At 40.8% G+C, this 19,008-nt stretch overlaps 1 protein-coding gene and 1 long non-coding RNA gene across 2 annotated transcripts in view; one reads left to right on the top strand and one right to left on the bottom strand.

The window, feature by feature from the left end:
- Positions 1-155: 155 nt before the first annotated feature.
- Positions 156-19,008, top strand: part of LOC116705115 (uncharacterized) — a 20,890-nt gene continuing 2,037 nt past the window's right edge. Inside the window, exons 1-2 of the long non-coding RNA XR_004335850.1 lie at positions 156-167; positions 10,164-10,169. This is a non-coding gene — a long non-coding RNA (uncharacterized LOC116705115). The remainder of the gene's footprint in view (positions 168-10,163; positions 10,170-19,008) is intronic.
- adss2 (adenylosuccinate synthase 2) overlaps positions 3,185-19,008 on the bottom strand; it is a 24,714-nt gene continuing 8,890 nt past the window's right edge. The window contains exons 6-14 of the mRNA XM_032540971.1: positions 12,553-12,660; positions 11,567-11,648; positions 11,345-11,471; positions 8,190-8,344; positions 7,420-7,544; positions 6,690-6,787; positions 6,394-6,543; positions 5,918-6,062; positions 3,185-5,881 (exon numbers count right to left, since the gene is read on the bottom strand). Coding sequence (XP_032396862.1) covers positions 6,010-6,062; positions 6,394-6,543; positions 6,690-6,787; positions 7,420-7,544; positions 8,190-8,344; positions 11,345-11,471; positions 11,567-11,648; positions 12,553-12,660 — 898 coding nt within the window. The 3' untranslated portion in view covers positions 3,185-5,881; positions 5,918-6,009. The remainder of the gene's footprint in view (positions 5,882-5,917; positions 6,063-6,393; positions 6,544-6,689; positions 6,788-7,419; positions 7,545-8,189; positions 8,345-11,344; positions 11,472-11,566; positions 11,649-12,552; positions 12,661-19,008) is intronic.

Raw genomic sequence — 19,008 nt, forward strand, 5'->3', positions numbered from 1 at the left:
CTAGCTGGTAAACACAGTGGAGCATTTAGCAGCTAAAGAGCCAGATATGTCCCCTCTGGAGCTTGTGGATACCCAAAACAGCTACAGTAGAAATAGAAGACATACAATCCTTAAGTGGCCAGAAACAAGAATCTGAATGGTTACTAACCTTACTCAATGTCTGCTTGGTGTGCAAATGAGGTAGCTGTTTGCTACTGCCAAATCAGGTTATCACTTTCTAAGGGTTTGCTGGTTAAAGTGTTGCACTCAACTGACAAACACGTTAAATAATGCAGGTTTAAATATGACTTGTGGAATTTGGAGGATCATATTACATTTATTTCCTGTAGCATAAGAGCTCAGAGATTGATGTAGGCCATGATGGACACAATGTGTGAACACTCTCCTGGATGTCTCGGTATTTCCCTTTTATAAAGAGGCCTTTGTCTCCAGGTCAAAAGATCATGGTGGACACACAAAGGAAAGATGTTCAGTTCAAAAAAATGTTTAAAGAGAAAGAAGGTTTCCTGAAGGAGTGCATGTCTTTTTGCATGTAAGTTTGTGTGTTGTTGCATGTATGTGAGTGAGAGAGCAATGCAGAGTGCAGATGTGCTCGGGAACAGCCCAGTTGTTAAGCAACAATAGCTTGTGTGCGAGTGTGTGTGTGTGCGTGTGTGTGTGTGTGTATGTCCTAACACCAGGGTTGGCTGAAGGAGAAAACTCATTTGCTTGTCCATTTATTCTGCTTCCCTTTGCAGCACAATGCAGCCGCAGCTATTAGACAAAGAGGCCTCACTGTGGGATTCAAATAAAGGAGGGTGGAGGGGGAGTGGGGCACAGAAAGGATGAAGGGGTCGGGTAGTGAGGTACGGAGGTTGAGAGGGTTTGAATGAGTGGTACAAGAAGGGGGGAGGAGGTGATAGACGATGAGGGGTAAAGAAAAAGGAGGGGCTGGTCACAAAATTAGCGCAGCCCCGACCCAAATCGTGGGGCAGCGGTGCCCTTCGGCCTGCTGTGACGCCATCCAGCCTCTCATCAACATAGTCACACAATACTGAGGAAGGCCAGGCGTCATGCCAGATGCCACTGTGTGTTTGTGTGTTTGTGTGTGTGTGTGTGTGTGTGTGTCAAGGTGACACAGTTTGTCCAACAGGATGACCTTACTCTGGACAGCTGTGGAATTTGGTACAACAGAACATAAATGTCCACTTTATTGAAAAACCAGGCAAGATGTTTTTTGCATTCATCCTGTTCTGAAAGCTGGACACATCTGGATGAATTCTTTTACATTTGTGGGTTTTTTAGAGGTTGTTGGTGCATTCAGATGTAGTCAAATAAAGAGCGGAAGCTCGGTGAAGGTAGGGAAATGAGCTGCAGGTGAGGCTGTGGTCACAGCCAACCTGCGGTCCCAAGTATTAATAGTAAACACTAACAGAGAGGAGAGAGGCAGATTTTTGCTGTGTTTGGTTTATTTGGCTTTCAGTGGATTCATATTTTAAATCATTTGTACCCTCTCTGTGTCTTTGACTTTGTGATATCTTCCATAAAAGATTCCTGGGCAGAGAAGTCAGGTTGTTAGTTCATTAACAAGTGTTTAGCATTCACTTCATTTACAGTCAACTGCCTCCCTCTAGTGCTCATGAAGAAAACTAGTATATTCATACATGAGATTATTGCAAGGTGCTGTCCCTCAAAACAATCAAATATTGACCCTTATAAACTCAAAGAAAATATACATATTACAATTTCACTAAAGCAATTCATAAATATATGACTTATTTATGAATTAGTGAATGAAAATACTTAATTAAGCACAAAGTAGCATCTAAAGTGTTTCTACACTGGACTGCTTCCTTCTATTTTTTGGAAATTTATCTCAGCAGTAATGAAAGGCAATTGTTGGCTTTTAATAACCCCAATCAATACGACTGCAACTGTGGACGTTTGTGTGGGAAATATAATCGAAACAAAAAAGAACCACGAGTCCAAACACAACCAAACAACCTTAACAGAAGACTGGATTGTAAATGATTATGTTGCACTATTGTAGCCTACAGACAGTATGATCTTTAAAAGCACTCAGCACGCAGTTTTCAGTCAGTATGTATTTACAAATCATAGTCGAGGAGTAAACAGGCTTCATTTATTGGAGCCATGAGGCCAAATATAAATTATGGCTTCAAACATACAGTTGACCACACATTTTGTTTGTGGGCCAAATGGAATTAAACCTGCCCTCAAATTTGACAAAGAAATGAAGCGATTTCATTAACCCATCTGTCCAATGTAGGCTATTCCAGGCGCCTGGGTAGATCACCTGGTAGAACAGGCGCCCATGTACAGAGGCTTAGTCCTCAGCGCAGCGGCTCAGGGTTCAAGTCCGACCTTCAGCCATTTGCTGAATGTCTTCTCCTTCTCTCTCCCCCCTTTCCTGACTACAGCTGTCCTATCTATTAAAGGCTAAAATGCCCACAAAAAAACAATAATAAAATGTAGGCTATTCCAAGTTGATTCCAAGCATTTCACACTTCCAGTCTAGCCTTAACATCTCTCTGGTTCTTCTTGAGACAAACATACTGTAAATACTACAACAGACATGTTTGATTGAGGCGGTTTTCAGACAACAGCTCAACTTACTATAAGTAAAATCAAATGAGTTGAATGCGTTACACCATTTGACCTTTTTGGTGTGAATGCACAGAGCTCAATAAACTGTTGGTTTTGACATTTTGACATATTAGAGCAGGTGCAAATTATAAACTGAATGATGGCTGCATTGTTATAACCGGACCGCTTGAATAGAATGAAGTCATCAATCACAGTATCAGTAACACCTGGGCTTTTCAAGTCAAAAACATCTGCTGTGAAAAGGTCTATTATCAAAAACGAAATAATTTGAAGATGCAGTGTGTTGTCAGGGTCAAATGTAACCAACCATGACATACTGACCTGTTATATCTATCTAATGTGTTTTAATTGCGAAACACCACTGATTATGCGAACTCAAATTACATAATTACACATTAATAAATTACAACTGTTACAAAACAAACATTGTTTAGACCCATGGAATTTTATTTTAAATTCTAACGGAGACCCCAAAGTTTCCAAAGACGACAAATACGTGAGGATACATTTCAAGGAAATGTCATGATTTTTAACAACCTGAAAGTTTTGTGAGAAAACTGCATGTAAAGGGGGTTACTGTGTTGAAGGTTTTACTTTGTGTAATGTGCGTAGGTAGCCTAAAACATTCATTTAGTCTTAACCAGATGTCAAGGGAGACGTCTGCACTGAAAAAGTCAATGGGCTAAACAGTGATTGAAGGTACATTGATACATGTTCAAAATAAAAAGGAAAGGAAAGAAAGACAGAAATGGACACCGCAGATGTTCAGGTTGTGAACGAGAATTCAGTGAAAAGTTGGCAGTGTGAGCATGTAAAGGGGTAAATGTTCATTATAACACAGCAAAGAGAACAAATACAGTTCTGGTGAAACAAGGAGATACAGGGTCACAGATACAAACTAACACACTTCTTTTTTTTAAATGACTGAATGATCCTGGTTACTGTTTCACTTTTAACCCCTAGTAGGGAGGCAGACAGGAGCAAACGGGTGTCAATGAATCAGTACATAATGAGAATGACTTACTTTCTTTATCAATAGGAGCTGCTTTGCAAAACCATTGTTCAGAATTTAGAAAACACCATCTCAAAATTAAGATTTTTTTGAGATTATACATGTGGTTTTGCCCCACTGGTTTCAGCAGTTACAAACAAGACAAAAGTAGCATAAAGAGTAATTACATTTGTAATCAATGTCCTGAGAATCTTATTTCAGACTGAGTTTTATACCAAAGTTACATATCAATAATCGGACTAAATGCTTCCCAGCAGAATTGACTTGATGACTCATTGCTTCTTTCAAAATACTGAATGCAAAACTGCTGCCATCAAACCCATTGATGTCATGTTGTACTTAGTTGTGGAATTAAACGCTAAATTAACTTTGTAACGTGCAACTGTCTTGCTGCCACTGCAAAACACGTTGTTTCTAATATCTGACATAAAATCAGTAACTCATGCAATCACATTTGCAAATAATTCTAATGTGAAAATAGAATATTTTAATAATCTGTTGGGGCTTTTCAAAATACCACATTATGTGTTTAAAGAGGAAAGTATACTTGGTATGTCAGCTGTGTGTCTAATAAAGAGCGGTTTTCTTTCTTCCACCAAAGCTTGTTCAGCTTTACCGAGAGTTTTTTCTTTTTGGTTCTCCTCCTTCAGTCTAACAAGCGGTTTATTAAAGGAGCGTGCTTAAAATGTTACATGAAGTTTAGTCTACTCCTCATGATGAGCATGTGAACAGCTTATTGTCTTCTGTGGCTCGGGAGGAGCTTTCTAAAATTTGATCTAATGCCACATTCTTATGATTCATAATAACATTTCAGAAGCCTGGCACCAAACTATAGACTTAAAGTCAGGACATGGTGGCCTCTGCTGCTTCAATATAAAACAAAAACAAAAACTTAATTACCAGCAAGCATGGTCGTAATTCCAAGTTGGATATCACCATCGACCAGTAGCAAAACGGCTGGAAAGCCACAATAGCTTGGCACATCTAAATATAAAAACAATAACAACTTATAAAATGTAAAAGGGAGCTACACAGTTTATATGTATCTGGTTTCACTTGTTAACAAACTGCTACAAGTACGTAACATAAAAAAACAGCTTATTAAGGCTATTTAAATGATGTACATGACAAGAACGCTTCCAAGTCAGAGTCATGGGAGATTTTCTTGTTCTTCCATTTTGCTGACATTTCTGGAATGCAGCATAAGACACAATACAATTTTTACCAGCAGGTAGCGCTAAATGGCTTATTTGGATGGTGCCATTGAATTGGTGAAAAAGAGGTACCAGCTTTTCTTTCTGAAGGCAAAATGCAACCCACAACTTTTTATATTAAAGCCTTATTTTTCTGGTTTTAAAGACGTGTGTTATAACAATGGCCGAGGAGTGGACAAAAACAAAAAGGAGAAAAATGAACAACTGTCTTATACAGCATTTATCAATCCATATTTACATGTTTCTTTGTGCAAAAGTTGTTACCAATTTCCTTCCTCTAGATTTAAACAGCATTATACCAAGTGCCAAGAAAATCAATGATGAATGATGAATTGATTTCCATTTGAAAAAGGGATAGTTACACTAGTTATAATCTTTGTATTGGTTCATGGAAAACTCAACTGCCAAAGTTAGAGTGAAAAACATGGTACGGGATGCGTTCAGTGAAAGAAGTCGCTAGCTACAACAAATTTAAAAGCAAATGTTTTGGTAGAATGACAAGGCAATATGAGAACAAACACAAAAAGACATGTTAAAAATATTAAAAGGATCCCTTTATAATGTCAGGAGGTGGTGTACACCTGGCAGAATAAAACATAAAAGGTAGATCCAGTCCAAAGCATCTAAAGTGCAGAGGTTAAAACTGATTTACACCAGACTGGCACAGCACATTTAAACACAGCATAGATTAACAAAAATACACTTGAACAAACGTTTGACCACGCAAACATCTGTGAACAGTTCATCCGGGGAGTGATCACGTGTGTGTGGAGTCCTTCCCTCGTGTCATCTTTCAGACCTGATGACAGTCGGTGTTGCCGAGTGTGTTGTATGTCTGGAATAAACGGTTACAATACAAACAGGGACAAATTAAAAGAGGGACTTTAACATGGAGCTGTTATGCTAAAGTTTAAAACTGTTCAAAATCCAGATGGAGAAGCTGGGAAACCATTCGTTCATGGAGGTCAGTCGGATGGGAGTCTGATCCAAAGAGGTCCAGTCTGTAACATAGGACAGTCTGCTGATTCAGAGGTAAAGCATTAAGGGCAGACATGATGATCTGTCTGTTGGGGAGATTTGGTGGGTGTGTGTGTGTGTGTGTGTGTGTGTGTGTGTGTGTGTGTGTGTGTAGGGGGGGCTGTGCATTCTCTTTGCTCGTGTTTGTCCACCTTTCGTTTAGAACAGCTGGATCATGGACTCCCGAGACTTGCCCACGCCGATCCACTTGACTGAGGAAACAGAGAAGCAGAGGTAGGAGTTAACTGGGTCCTGTTGTATTGCCCCCAGGTCTCGGGTATGTGTGTCAAGCCGTACGTGTACAGGCACTCAAAAAAACAGGTTACACAAGTAATCCACGTATACATGCAGCATGTCAGTCATCAGATTTCTCCCCTTCCCCTAACCTCATTTTGGAAGCATGGCTTCCTTGTTTGTGGATGTAAGTTTAATTTAGTTGTATATTTATCAGTTGAGACAGTTAAAATCATGTAATCTAACAAATTAATCATTTTCTATGCATTTGGTGTATCAATTACTGGTTGTGTATGTGTACAATCGTACCAGGCACTCCAACATGCCCCTCAATGAAGTGGACATATTTCTGGGCGTTCTCAGGCAGCTCCTCAAAGCTTCTCACAGCCGAGGTGTCGCTGTTCCACCCCGGCAGCGTCTCATACTGGACCTCCACATTCTGCAACACCTCCTGATTGGCTGTCACACAATCAATGTGAGCAGGGGTTGGGGAGGGGGTAATATCACACCATTAGCTTTACAGGAGACCGCAATCAAACAGATCAATATGTTTCTGCCTTGACATGAAGATCTCCATAAATAACAGGATAGGGTGAAGGGCTCACCTGGAAAGTAAGGTATAGTTTGGTTGTCAACTTTGTACGATACGCCCACTTTGATCTCTGCAAACACGTCAAGTATGTCCAGTTTGGTGAGTGCTAAACTGCAGAGACAAAGGGGAAAGGAAGGTGGTTAGAGGACAGCAGAGCTTCTTGCTGAATGCATAGGTAACCTTGCTAACCAACTTATAACCAAAGATTTCGGCGGGGCTCTGCATGCAGTGGCGGGCTGGTGTGTGCTTGTGTGGGGAACGACTGTCCCCACAAACTGCTAGCTGTTCAGCCCAGCTGCTATCCCCTTCCCCGCTAACGTGACAAAGCAGAAATATTTTCACCCGCCAGGTAAGCTCTTTAGATGGCCGGTGGGCACAAAACTGGCAGGAGGTGTTGGGGGTGAGAGCCAGGCCGGTGTGAGCGGTGCCGAGGAAGGTCTTGCAGCAAGGATTTTGGTCCGGCGGCAGGATGTAGGCGAACACCGATGGAAGTCAAGCTTGTCTTTATACTGCTAGCTTGAAGAAAAGTGGGAGCTGAGCAACAGGTCCGCTCTGTTTATATACAGTATCTGCGGACGTAGTTGAAGGCGGGAAAGAAATCTTCACAACTGCGCAGGCGTGAAGGGAAAGACCCCAGTAGAGTAGCCCTCAGAGGGTGAAGCCTATATGAATTAGAACCTCGGGTACACCCATACTACACAACTACACAAATGAATACAAACACATTTGTACACTGAACTTACGCAGTGAAGCCGTTAATCATGTGTGCATATTTGATAAGCACCAGATCCAGCCAACCACATCTCCTCTTCCTGCCTGTGGTCACGCCCACCTCCTTCCCCCGAGTCTGGAGTAGCTCTCCGATCTCCTAAAGACAACAAGATGAGTGCAGGCAAGCCATCAGTTTTAGATCTTTGCTTCTCACAAATTTCTATTTGTAGATGTTTTAGGGACCTCCTATGACATGACTTAAGTAATAGTCTTCCAGGCACCAAAAATATTCAGCCATTAACAATCGGGCTTAAGTTTTAGACATGAACAGGTGTCACAGGCAGATTTACAGTATTGACCTTAACAAATACACTTTACTACATCTGGTTGGTGGCAGTTTAGCCAAACCTCCTTCGGGTGGTGCTGTTTGAAAAAATTGTATTTATACTGTCATCAACCATGTTTTGACCCTGGCAAATGCTGCATGAACCTGTTGATGGTATGACATGTAGATGAACACTTTTTCAAAAATGTTCTTTATTTCTTATTTATAACTAGTGTGCCAACACACTCTGCAGGTTTAAGTGACCTGAGTTGAAAGTTGTACACATTTAAACTAAGTTGTAAACCCACTGCTTTGTCTGTACCATTCTATACATCTTTGTAGCAAAAAGTAATTTTATCCTTATTAAAACAGGATTTAAAGGACTTATGTCAAGTTTCATTATGGATCTGTGGTATGAGTAACTGTGTGCGTGTGCGTGTGCGTGTGTGTGTGTGTGTGTGTGGTGTGTCATCTTACGTTGCTCTGCTCTGAGGGGAAAGCTCCGATGCCGACTCTGGTGGTGTAGGCCTTGACGACCCCATAAACCTCCCCAACGTTCTGAGGCGGCATGCCAAGACCCGTACACACCCCTCCCACCGTGCAGTTGGACGATGTCACAAACGGGTACGTCCCTGCAAAGACACCAGGAGTGAAGAGTGGTCAAACTTTTCATTTATACTGCAGCTACAAGTAGAACAAACATGCAACTGAAATAAATAGTGGAAAGCTTTGTGTAGAGCAGGGGTTACCAAAGTCTGACAATGTTGCGACAAAGTCAAGACAACTGTGCCCCTCCCCTCAACATCCCTGTCAACCCTCTCGCAGTGCACAGATTAAAAACCCCAGGTCTGGAGAAAGGCAGCATGTCCAATTTAATGACGGCATGTTTTATTATCCTCTAGATTCATTCATCTTCAAATACATTTAATTTTTCCTCTACATCACCAACAGTGGTGCAGGCATTTCACTGTGTTTTACACAGGGAATAAGTTTGTTTTAGCACCTATCCTAGTACAGTTGGCTGACTTTTTCCTTCTTCATATCACTGGACACCACACCTCACTAGACAAATACCTTTAGAAATGCTCACTGGTCAATGACAAAACCAGAAAACTCACAAAAACAAGGGAAATATTTTTCAATGCTTTGTGAGTTTGGCTTGACGCTAGTCTATACCCACGACGTTCCACTTTCGGGATTGCTCCGTTGTCTGCGAAAAATCCGCTGGAGTTCATTCTTTTCGTTCGGATGTCCGTTACCTTTCACTTTCTTTGTATTAGAATTTTAAACTCCGGTGGATTTATGAGGACTATGGCTAACTGCTCCTCAGATCTCAGCAGGGTAAATCCAGACAGCTAGCTAAACTACCTGTCCAATCAGAGTTTTCTTTTGCACAACTAAAACAACTTTAGTTTTTCACCAAAATAAGTTCCTTCCCGAGGCTATTTTGCGGCGGCACCGTGGCTGATTGGTTTAATACGAAATGTGAATAAACCAAAGCAAGATTTTCTCCCATCCCAGAATGCAATGCGGACTGGCCAGACCCTCCTCCACAATGCTGTGGAGGAAGGTCTGGCAAAGCAATACTAGCTTGGGACTAACTAACAGGGTACTAATGGCGCAGTGGCTATGAAACATGCCTTTAGTGTGGGAGATCCGGATTCAATTCCCACTGTGATACATCAACCAATGTGTCCCTAGTCCCATAGTTATTTCTGACATATATAGCAATTGCATGTCACTTTGTATAAAAGTGTCAGCGAAATGTAATGTTACTTTCCTCTCAATAATTTAGCTGCCAGAAAAGAAAGAACCATCGCACATCTGACACTTTAATTTGTCTGTCTTCAGTCTAACCGTACCAGAAGATGTACCTGAAGTAATAACCATTTACAGACTGACACAGATATTCAAAAAAGGTTGTGCTTCAAAAAATTGTGTTTCAACTACTGTCATAAAACCAAACAAGGATAGCATTTCCATATCGAAATGCTGGAAGCTGCCCACATGCAGAAGGTCACCTCAGAGAGACTGTGTTATCACAGAACAGGTTCATCTGCTAGTGTGTCCATCAGCAGTCATTTGTCCTGTCAAACTGCTCTTCTGGCTAAACGCTGCCCTAACTGCTCCCACATACTCTATTCCAAAACAGTCTTGTTAAGAGTTTTGCAAACACATACAGTGAGGGAAAAAAGTATTTGATATCCTGCTGATTATGTACATTTGCCAACTGACAAAGAAATAATCAGTCTATAATTTGGGTGAGAACCTCCTTCCCTCAGCCAGGGCATTGAAAATGGGTCATGGGTGGGTATTCCAGCATGACAATGACCCAAAACACACCACCAAGGCAACAAAGGAGTGGTTCAAGAAGAAGCACGTTAAGGTCCTGGAGTGGCCTAGCCATTCTCCAGACCTTAATCCCATAGAAAATCTGTGAAGGGAGGTGAGGTTTGAGTTGCCAAACATCAGCCTCGAAACCTTAATGACTTGAAGAAGATCTGCAAAGTGGAGCGGGACAAAATCTCTCCTGAGATGTTTGCAAACCTGGAGGCAAACTACAAGAAAAATCTGACCTCTGTGATTGCCAACAAGGGTTTTGTCACCAAGTACTAAGTCATGTTTTTTCAGGGGGGTCAAATACATATTTCCCTTATCAAAATGCAAATCCATTTATAACATTTTTGACATGCGTTTTTCTGGATTTTTTTGCTGTTATTCTGTCTCTTACTGTTCAAATAACTAAATAATTATAGACTGATAGTTTCTTTGTCAGTGGGCAAATGTAAAGAAAATCAGCAGGGGATCAAGTACTTTTCTCCCGTCACTGCAAGCGTAATGTAAAATGATAGAGATAAAGTTGAGGGTTGATGCTACTGTGACATTTGCCACAATTTCTAAATCCTGTCTCAGAGATGTTGTTTGCCTTTCAGTGGGCAGGACACTATGCCCTGATACCACCAGAGTTATTTTGTGCATGGTGTTTTGATAATAACAAGCATTGAACCTCAACTGTAATTTAATCGGCTTGGTTCCGTCACTGCTTTTAATAATCATGTCTGTTTTCTTCAGACAGTGACATAGACATACCTAGATGATTAGTGTGTTGAGTCTATGGTGTCATTATCTGAAAGGAAAAACACAACTGCCATGCTTTCATCAACCTTTTCAGAGTATTTTTGGATTTTATGATTACTCTGTGATTCTCATTGACTGAATGACTACTGACTGCTGATACAGGATGCCTTTGTGCTCATGCACAGTCAGGTGGCATTAAATGGTTGAACTGTGAGCGTGCACGTCAAGCCTGGATACCAGAGCACGTTGGTAGCAGTTGGTAAACTTACCATCATCCCTAGTCTGAGCTCCGAGCAGGCTTTTGTAAAGAGCATCACAAAGCTTAGTATTATATCAGAGCAACATCACTGGATCTCAGTAGATGCACTGATCAGCGCTTGGCAATTAGAAATAAATTTAAAAAAAAAAAACAATCTCAGAGAATAAAGGTTAGCACAAAAACATTGGCTTATTTTCAATAGGATCATTGGAAAATATACCAAAGTTGAGAGTAAGGCCTGCTTTATTGTGGTGCACATGCACTCTCACACATGCACACATGGTTACGTACTCACCAAAGTCAATGTCCAGCAGTGCTGCGTTGGCTCCTTCCACCAGGATCTTCTTAGGAGGGCCATGAAGAGCCTCGTACATGTAGTGCACCCCATCTCTCACCATGTGTTTGATCCGCTTTACATAGTTCTAAAAAACAAAACAAAAAACAGAACAAAACCTTACTGCATCAAGGACAATTTCTGTTTCTATAATTTTTTGATTTTTTAATTTTTTAAGATTACCTTTAATTTGATCAGCTCTCCCTCTATGTCAATCTCCAGAGTGGGGTACATACCCTTGTACTGCTGCGCCAAAGCTTTATACCTGTAACAACAACATTTATCATTTGCCATGAATTTCCAACTGGGCTAGTATGATACTACATTATGTTGCAATGAGATGAGAAACACAGGAGGCTCACAAACAACATATCATGTGATTTTTATTGTGCATTAAAGATTCATTGCCCCTTATCAACCATCCCAGGAACTCAGGAGAAGGAACTAAAGTCTCGTGGGCATATTTTGTGTGTCCGGAGAACTTTAACAATCATGCAAACCAAGGCAATAACAGAAGAAGCTGTTTGTTTTTTTAAATTCTATACAATAAGTGGTGTTTGGTTTTACTAGTCAGTGAAGTTCCACCCCGATAGTTCCTGGGCTATCAGAAAGCATTGCCCCTGGAGCAGCCATTTTCCTTGAGGGGGAGCAGGAACTACATCCCAGAACCGCATTCAGCCCTGCTTAAAAAACACAGCCTCCTGGATCATTTAAAGGAGGCCGGTCTGGCGATGCAGCGGGGGTGCCAAAGACTCAAGAAAAAAATAGTTGAACATGCCTCAACTTTTGCTGGATCGCAAACTAACATCATCCAGCCAGAGAAATACATGCAAGCATTACTAACTAACTTAAAGACATTATTTCTACTGTCTACCTTGTGATTGTCACGGTAAAGATAAAGTAATTAATGGCGTGCCAACTTTCTAAAGTAAGTTTAATAAGTTCCTGGAAAAGTGCCTTTGATTGAAACAGTTAAACTGAAGCTAAGCATGTGTGGGTAAAATGCAGGTAAAGTTTCTTGAGTTCATTGGTTGAGGGAAAACTTTCAGCAAAGGAAAGGAATTTGTGGCATTTTTAGAACATTGTCGTTGACATACTGAGCAGATGTACGTAGATCCAGATTACATCAAAACTCAAGACAGAGATATATTCCTATACTTTAGACTGACCTTTCAGAGAACTGGGTGAAGTCAGCCAACAGGTCACATATCCTGAGACCACTACGTGCTGCCTTGGCTGAGTACACTGGACCAATCCCCTTCTTTGTTGTCCCGAGGCTGGGCAGGACCGAGAGAGGAGGGAAGGGGGGTGGGGATTAAAATAGCATTAGTATGTGATCTCATTCTTCAACATACCTTTTTCTTTATGTCATTCATCAAAATCATTGTGAAACTCCAGACCCAGTTAATTAGAGGGAACTCACTGAGTCTTGAGTCTTAAGCCACACACACACACACACACACACACACACACACACACACACACACACACACACACACACACACACACACACACACACACACACACACACACACACACACACACACACACACACACACACACACACACACACACACACACACACACACACACACACACACACACACACACACACACACACACACACACACGGAGAAATGCAACCCAATGTCACTTTGCAACGGCCAGTCAAGTAACCTGCAATAACACTTGTCAGTCTGTTTTGAGGCAGTGTGAGATTCCCGTACAGTAAACGGTAAATTCCCACCGTCGCACAACCCTGTACCAAATCACCGGACCAACTGATTAGTGTCAATTAACCCTAGATAAAAAAGATAAAGTTAAAACATGCAGAATCTATAGTAGACATTAGACCTGCCACACCTGATTGAAGAATCTTATTGACCTTATGGGTCCAAATTATAGATTTTTTTTAACCTTATTTAATAGTCCAGTGCTGATACAGTGCTGATTATCTATTGCAATGATTCCCAAACAGGGATACTTGTGACCCAGGGGGTACAAGGAAAATTTGTAAAGTTACTTAACTTAAAAAAAAAAAAATCACGATTTTGGCTTCCCACGATCAAATTTGCGTAATCAAGCAATATTTTAATGCATCATTCTGTTTATAGAACGCTCCGGGGTTTTTTGCAAAGCCAATCTAATGCTCCTTAAACCACTGTCTGATTATGTGACAATCAGAGTTGTTCCCTGCACCGCACAGCTTAGTTTCTAGATGTAGATAGTTAGAGGACAGAGTAACTTAAGAAAAATCCCACAACAGATAGCAGTCGGTTATTCGTCGGTCACAAGGTTTACCAGTTTTCTAGTAAACGCAACATTTTGTCCCGTCTGTGTTTTTTTTTTTTTTTCTTCAGACAACAGAAGTGACCAGGGACAGTTAGTGTCTGTTAGCTCACAAGGCGCTAGGGTGCAACTAACATTTATCCCAGGTTGCACCGGTGCACCTAATGTCCTCACATCCACTGCCTCTCAACAAACAAAGCAATGTTGTTTATATTGATATGGTTTAATTTTGTGTTACATGACCCCTTTCTTCTGTAAAGCCGTGCCTGTGTTTGGCTCTCTCCTCTTACTCTCTTGCGTAGCCCCGCCCCCATTATTTCCCACAGGCTCCCCAGCAACAGAGACACACATATTGTTAAGCATGAGAGGCAAACCTGTATTTGTACCCGTGTTTCCGTTGGTAACTCTGCTACTGCGGCGGCCACGGTGAAAAACACATAAGACGTTATTGAATGCAACTAACTTCAGTTGGTAAAGTAATAGCGTGTGTTGGACCAAATTATAATGAGTCAGCCGTCACACTGTGAGTAGGCCTAGCATACGTCCATCGCATTCCCATTAATCATCATTTCAATATTGAGCAAAAATAATCGCGATTATCATTTTGGCCCTAATCGTGGAGCCCTAATGCTCGCTTGCTCTGACACCTGCAAACTACATGTAGCAGCTGTATGCATGAGTGTGTGAAAACTAGTTAGCAAGTGAGCACAGACGTCCCAACATAAACAAGTAATGACTAAACTGTTCAAATAATAAGTAATTAAGTAATGAATCATTAAGATAAGCAGTTGAAACACTCAAACCAACCTAAATATTACACGTTATACATTTGAAACATGCATTGGGAATCGATGATGGAGTATGTGAGTTCATCCGATAGGGCTGTGGGGGTACCTCAGACCCAAAAGGTTGGGAACCACTGATCAGCAAGTGACAAAAAGCAAATGTTCAACACTGTCATTGGGCCATATTCTGCATCTCTAAAAGACTACTTATCAGACACTCAATATGCACTTTTTGTAACACGGCCTACGAAAAGGAAGACTGCTTACCCCACATGCAAACTACAGAATAGAAATAGTGTAAAATCCTCCATAGTTAAGTTTTGTCATCAGCAACACCTGATGTATCAGCAATTAGCGCATCAGGGAAAAGCGTAGAAAAAGTACTCCAATCCACTAAGTAATCCGTAGCACCTAAACTTAGAATGCTTAAATGCTTAAAATGCAGCAGAATGCTGCGGTTTTTGTGGATTCTTTAAAAAATGAACGCTGCAAGAAGCGTTGGACGGGCCCTCAATGCTCTGCATGTGTCAGGGTTACTGGCGGACAACACTCCTTGAAACCGTGCATTAGCGCGGCACTCAGACACTGCAAACTGCCACCAATGAAAAGGGAACTCCCTGCTGAGTCAATGATACCTCACACAAGACTATGTCATTCAGTTTATTAGCTGTGAAAGGGGGCGTTGCCAAAGCATAGGGGTTGGGGCAACCCTTTAACAATAACAAAGGAAGTCTCTGCTGATACCTCACATAAGACTCTACCTTAAACATGTCACCAGCAATAAAAGGTGGCGTGGTTTAATCATAGGGGGGCAGGCCAAACCATCACCCGTTTCCAAGTACTTCACAGCGTTACATTACGCAAGTATTTTCTGTTGTGGTAACCTAACACAGATTACCAAAAACATAAGAGCAAGATTGTGTTTCCTTAAATGTACGCCATACAAATGAATGGCCTAAAGTATGCTTCCCTCTAGGCAAGGCAAGGCAAGGCAGCTTTATTTGTATAGCACATTTCAGCAACAGGGCAATTCAAAGTGCTTTACACGAAATCAGTTAAACAGATAAAACACAAGTACAAACAGTTAAAAATCATAAGCATTAAAAACTAATAAAACACATGAATAGACAGTTAAAAACAAAATAGAAACATTAGGACACATAAAACATAAGAATAAAAGTTACAGTGCAGCATAAGAAATTTAAAGAAATGAGCATTCATTTAAAGAAAGGCAGCATCAAAAAGGAAGGTCTTCAGCCTTGATTTAAAAGAACTGAGAGTAGCAGCGGATCTGCAGGTTTCTGGGAGTTTATTCAGATATGAGGAGCATAGAAACTGAAAGCTGCTTCACCCTGTTTAGTTCTGACTCTGGGGACAGAAAGTAGACCTGTCCCAGATGACCTGAGAGGTCTGGGGGGGTCATAGTGTTGTAGCAGATCAGAAATGTATTTAGACCCAGTCTGTCTCATGTGATCATGGTTTTTAGGCAATATCATAAAAAGAGTGCAATTTTTAAACTGGAATTGAACATGTACACACGGACGTAGAGTTCATGTAACAATATGTATGGATTATGCCAGGAATGTATGATGCTCAGCAATGTACAATATTGTCAACACTAACTGTTTCTGTCACTCGTTTTATTTATTTAGCAAGCAGGAAGAATAACAAGATGTCTCAAGATCTTTTCCACACTGCTCAGTGCTGTCCAGAGATTGAGAAATCACGTCTCCTGTATGTGCCTGAGAAGCCTTGAGGGCTGGCATTATCTAGTGTCAGGACTGAGGAACAAGCAGTGATCTGAAGTGAATTCCCTTAAGCCTCGTTTAAAGGAGGCTCAGCAAGTCAAAGATGAGCTGATAAAGATGTTGGCTCAACTTGAACACAATGATAGGATAGTGCAAAGATCCTAAACCTATTGGTAACAGTGCAGGATCATGAGGAAAGAGAGAACTTTCCACAAGCTGAATAAGCCCATTTGTGATGGTGATGAACTGATGAAATGGCCGGGCTTGAATCTCACACAGACAAAATGTAGGCAGAGTACGGTAATTTGTGGGCAGGAGTTCATAATCTGCAGGAAAAAGAGAAAATCCTAACTGAGAAGAACCAGAGCCTGAGTACTGAGGTGGCCCTCATTGAATCTATTTAAAAAAGACATCAAGTAACAATTGAACCGCTGTCTGAATAAGAAGTGCATGATCTTCGACGTGAAGTCAGAGAAGCTCAGAAAGTACACAGGGATAAAGATGAGGAAATTAGCCTACAGAAGCTGACTAATGATAAATATCTGACAGAAAAAAGAAAAAAAATTGAGGCTAGCACTGCATGGTTCTCAGGTAAACAAAGTATTTGTAAAGGAGCAGAATGAGAGCTTCACCAAGAAGCTGGCTCCACTTGAGTCCCTCACAGTGAAACAAAAAGAGAAGATTGAAAACCTGAAGGACGTGCAAGATCTTCAGTACCGAGTAAAGAATGCTGAGCAAAGCATCTGGATTGAGGATGAGATAATAACTAAGCAATCCCACAAGATTGCTTATAAGAATGAAGTTTTAGAGGAGCTAAACAACATAATAAACAATTTAAAACAATCTCTTATCTTAAAGAGCAGCAATAAGAGGCAGGAGGTAGAGATACTAGCTGGCATTGAGATTTTTTCCAAGAAGAACGTAGGATTGTAGCTAAAAATAAAGACTCACCTGATGAGTAGAGCAATGAGATCCCCCTCGAGACTAAACCTGAGGAGTGGAGAGGTGAGAGCATCCCGGGGACTACAGGTGCTCAGGCTAAGATCAGATAACTGCTGACCAGTTTAAGGTAGAGTCTTATGTGAGGTATCAATGAACTCAGCAGAGACTTCCTTTGTTATTGTATAGGGTTGCCCCGACCCCTGCTTTGGCCACGCACCCATTCACAGCTAATGAGCTGTATGACAGAGTCTTGTGTGAGGTATCATTGAACTAAGCAGGATGTTCCCTTTTCATTTGTGACAAGTTGCTTTTTAATTTTATCTGTAGAAATCGCTTCATAAATGACATTTTACTTACTCCATTAGAAGTTAGACCATTCATATGGCTAATTGGGTAGCCTAGGTTTACTTAATAAAATATATTTAAAGTATATATTGTAAAAGTTCTTGGCTGCTGTGACTGATACATCAGTATGATATATTATATGGCATTGTACTGTTGTAGCAAAGATCACAGAAAACATTCACACACATGTAAAGAATAAAATGTATATACAGTGTATGATCTTAGGGCAATGATTGAAGCTACTATGTCTGGTTGTTAATAGCTAAAGAAATTTGACACCTGTTTTCATTTGTGTAGATGTTTCTATAGATACTAACATGAGTCAAATCCAATTGTTCTTTAACTGGGATCAAACATTTTCTTTAAGTTTGAGCTGTATGTTTTTAGCATCTTAGTGAAATTACAGGACAGCACATCTCCACATTGTGTTTCTAGTTTTGAGCAAGTTAAGGTTAAATTCAGACTCCGTGATTTCATGCTGCTTTGAGTTCCAGCAGCAGTGTTCACAGAGATCCTGGAAATCCACCAGCCTGTCATAGCAATCAACTGAATGCTTATAATGGCCGTGCCATTAAGGCACTCTGGTCTGAGCTCTGGTAGGACACCTCCAGGCAGAGCAGCGTGGAGATCATATGCATGTGTTCAACAATGTGTCACTGTGGAAAGATATTTCTGCCCCTATGAAATGTGAAGATGGAAGGAAATGTCGATTTCCGTTCCATCCTAATTAAGATCTTAAAATAAATGTATATAAGGGGCTCAATTAAGATAGATAAATCGCCATAGACCATTCTGCCAAACTTATAAATTATGTCACTACAAGTACTCCTGGCATTTTTTATAAACCGCTTTAAACCAGCAATAACTAGGGACAGCCGAAACAAGTGAGGAACACAACATATCACCAATTGATATGGCAAATATGTTGTATGTTTAACACATCTAGGAGTTATGTGCGTAGCAACATTAGCATTCATTTGGAGCTGTGTTTCTGGCCACCAGGCAAAAATATCAAATACTTGTGATTTTAGTCTATAATAACTCCTATGGGATATATTTGGCTCTTTAGCTGCTAAATGATCCAATATGTTCACCAGCTAGTCCCCAACTGTGTCTGCCTGCTGTTCATTTAGAGCGTTTTCACTGAAAACCGCTGCCCGCTGTGAGCGGTAAGAGTGAACCAAAACAGAAGGATTATGGGCCACAGAGCTGGTGAAACTCATTATAAAGCTCAGTAAAGACAAGAAGAGCTGCAGATTCAGGAAATAATTCACTTAAGGTTCATCACCCCAAGTGACCCTTTTTGACATTGTCATTTGACACTTTGTTTTGATAAAAATATTGATTATGACTGTTTTTTAAGTTGTGAGTGCAAACTAGACTATGGCTGACACTACTTGCTGTACTTAATACGTGGAACAATATCAAGACTCTGTGTCAACAATATTGATTAATCTAAAAAATTTGCCAGATGGCAGGGCATGGACCTCACTATAACTCACAAGAGAAAAAAATA

Source organism: Etheostoma spectabile, chromosome 17, assembly GCF_008692095.1.
Source record: "Etheostoma spectabile isolate EspeVRDwgs_2016 chromosome 17, UIUC_Espe_1.0, whole genome shotgun sequence".
Lineage (NCBI taxonomy): Eukaryota > Metazoa > Chordata > Actinopteri > Perciformes > Percidae > Etheostoma > Etheostoma spectabile.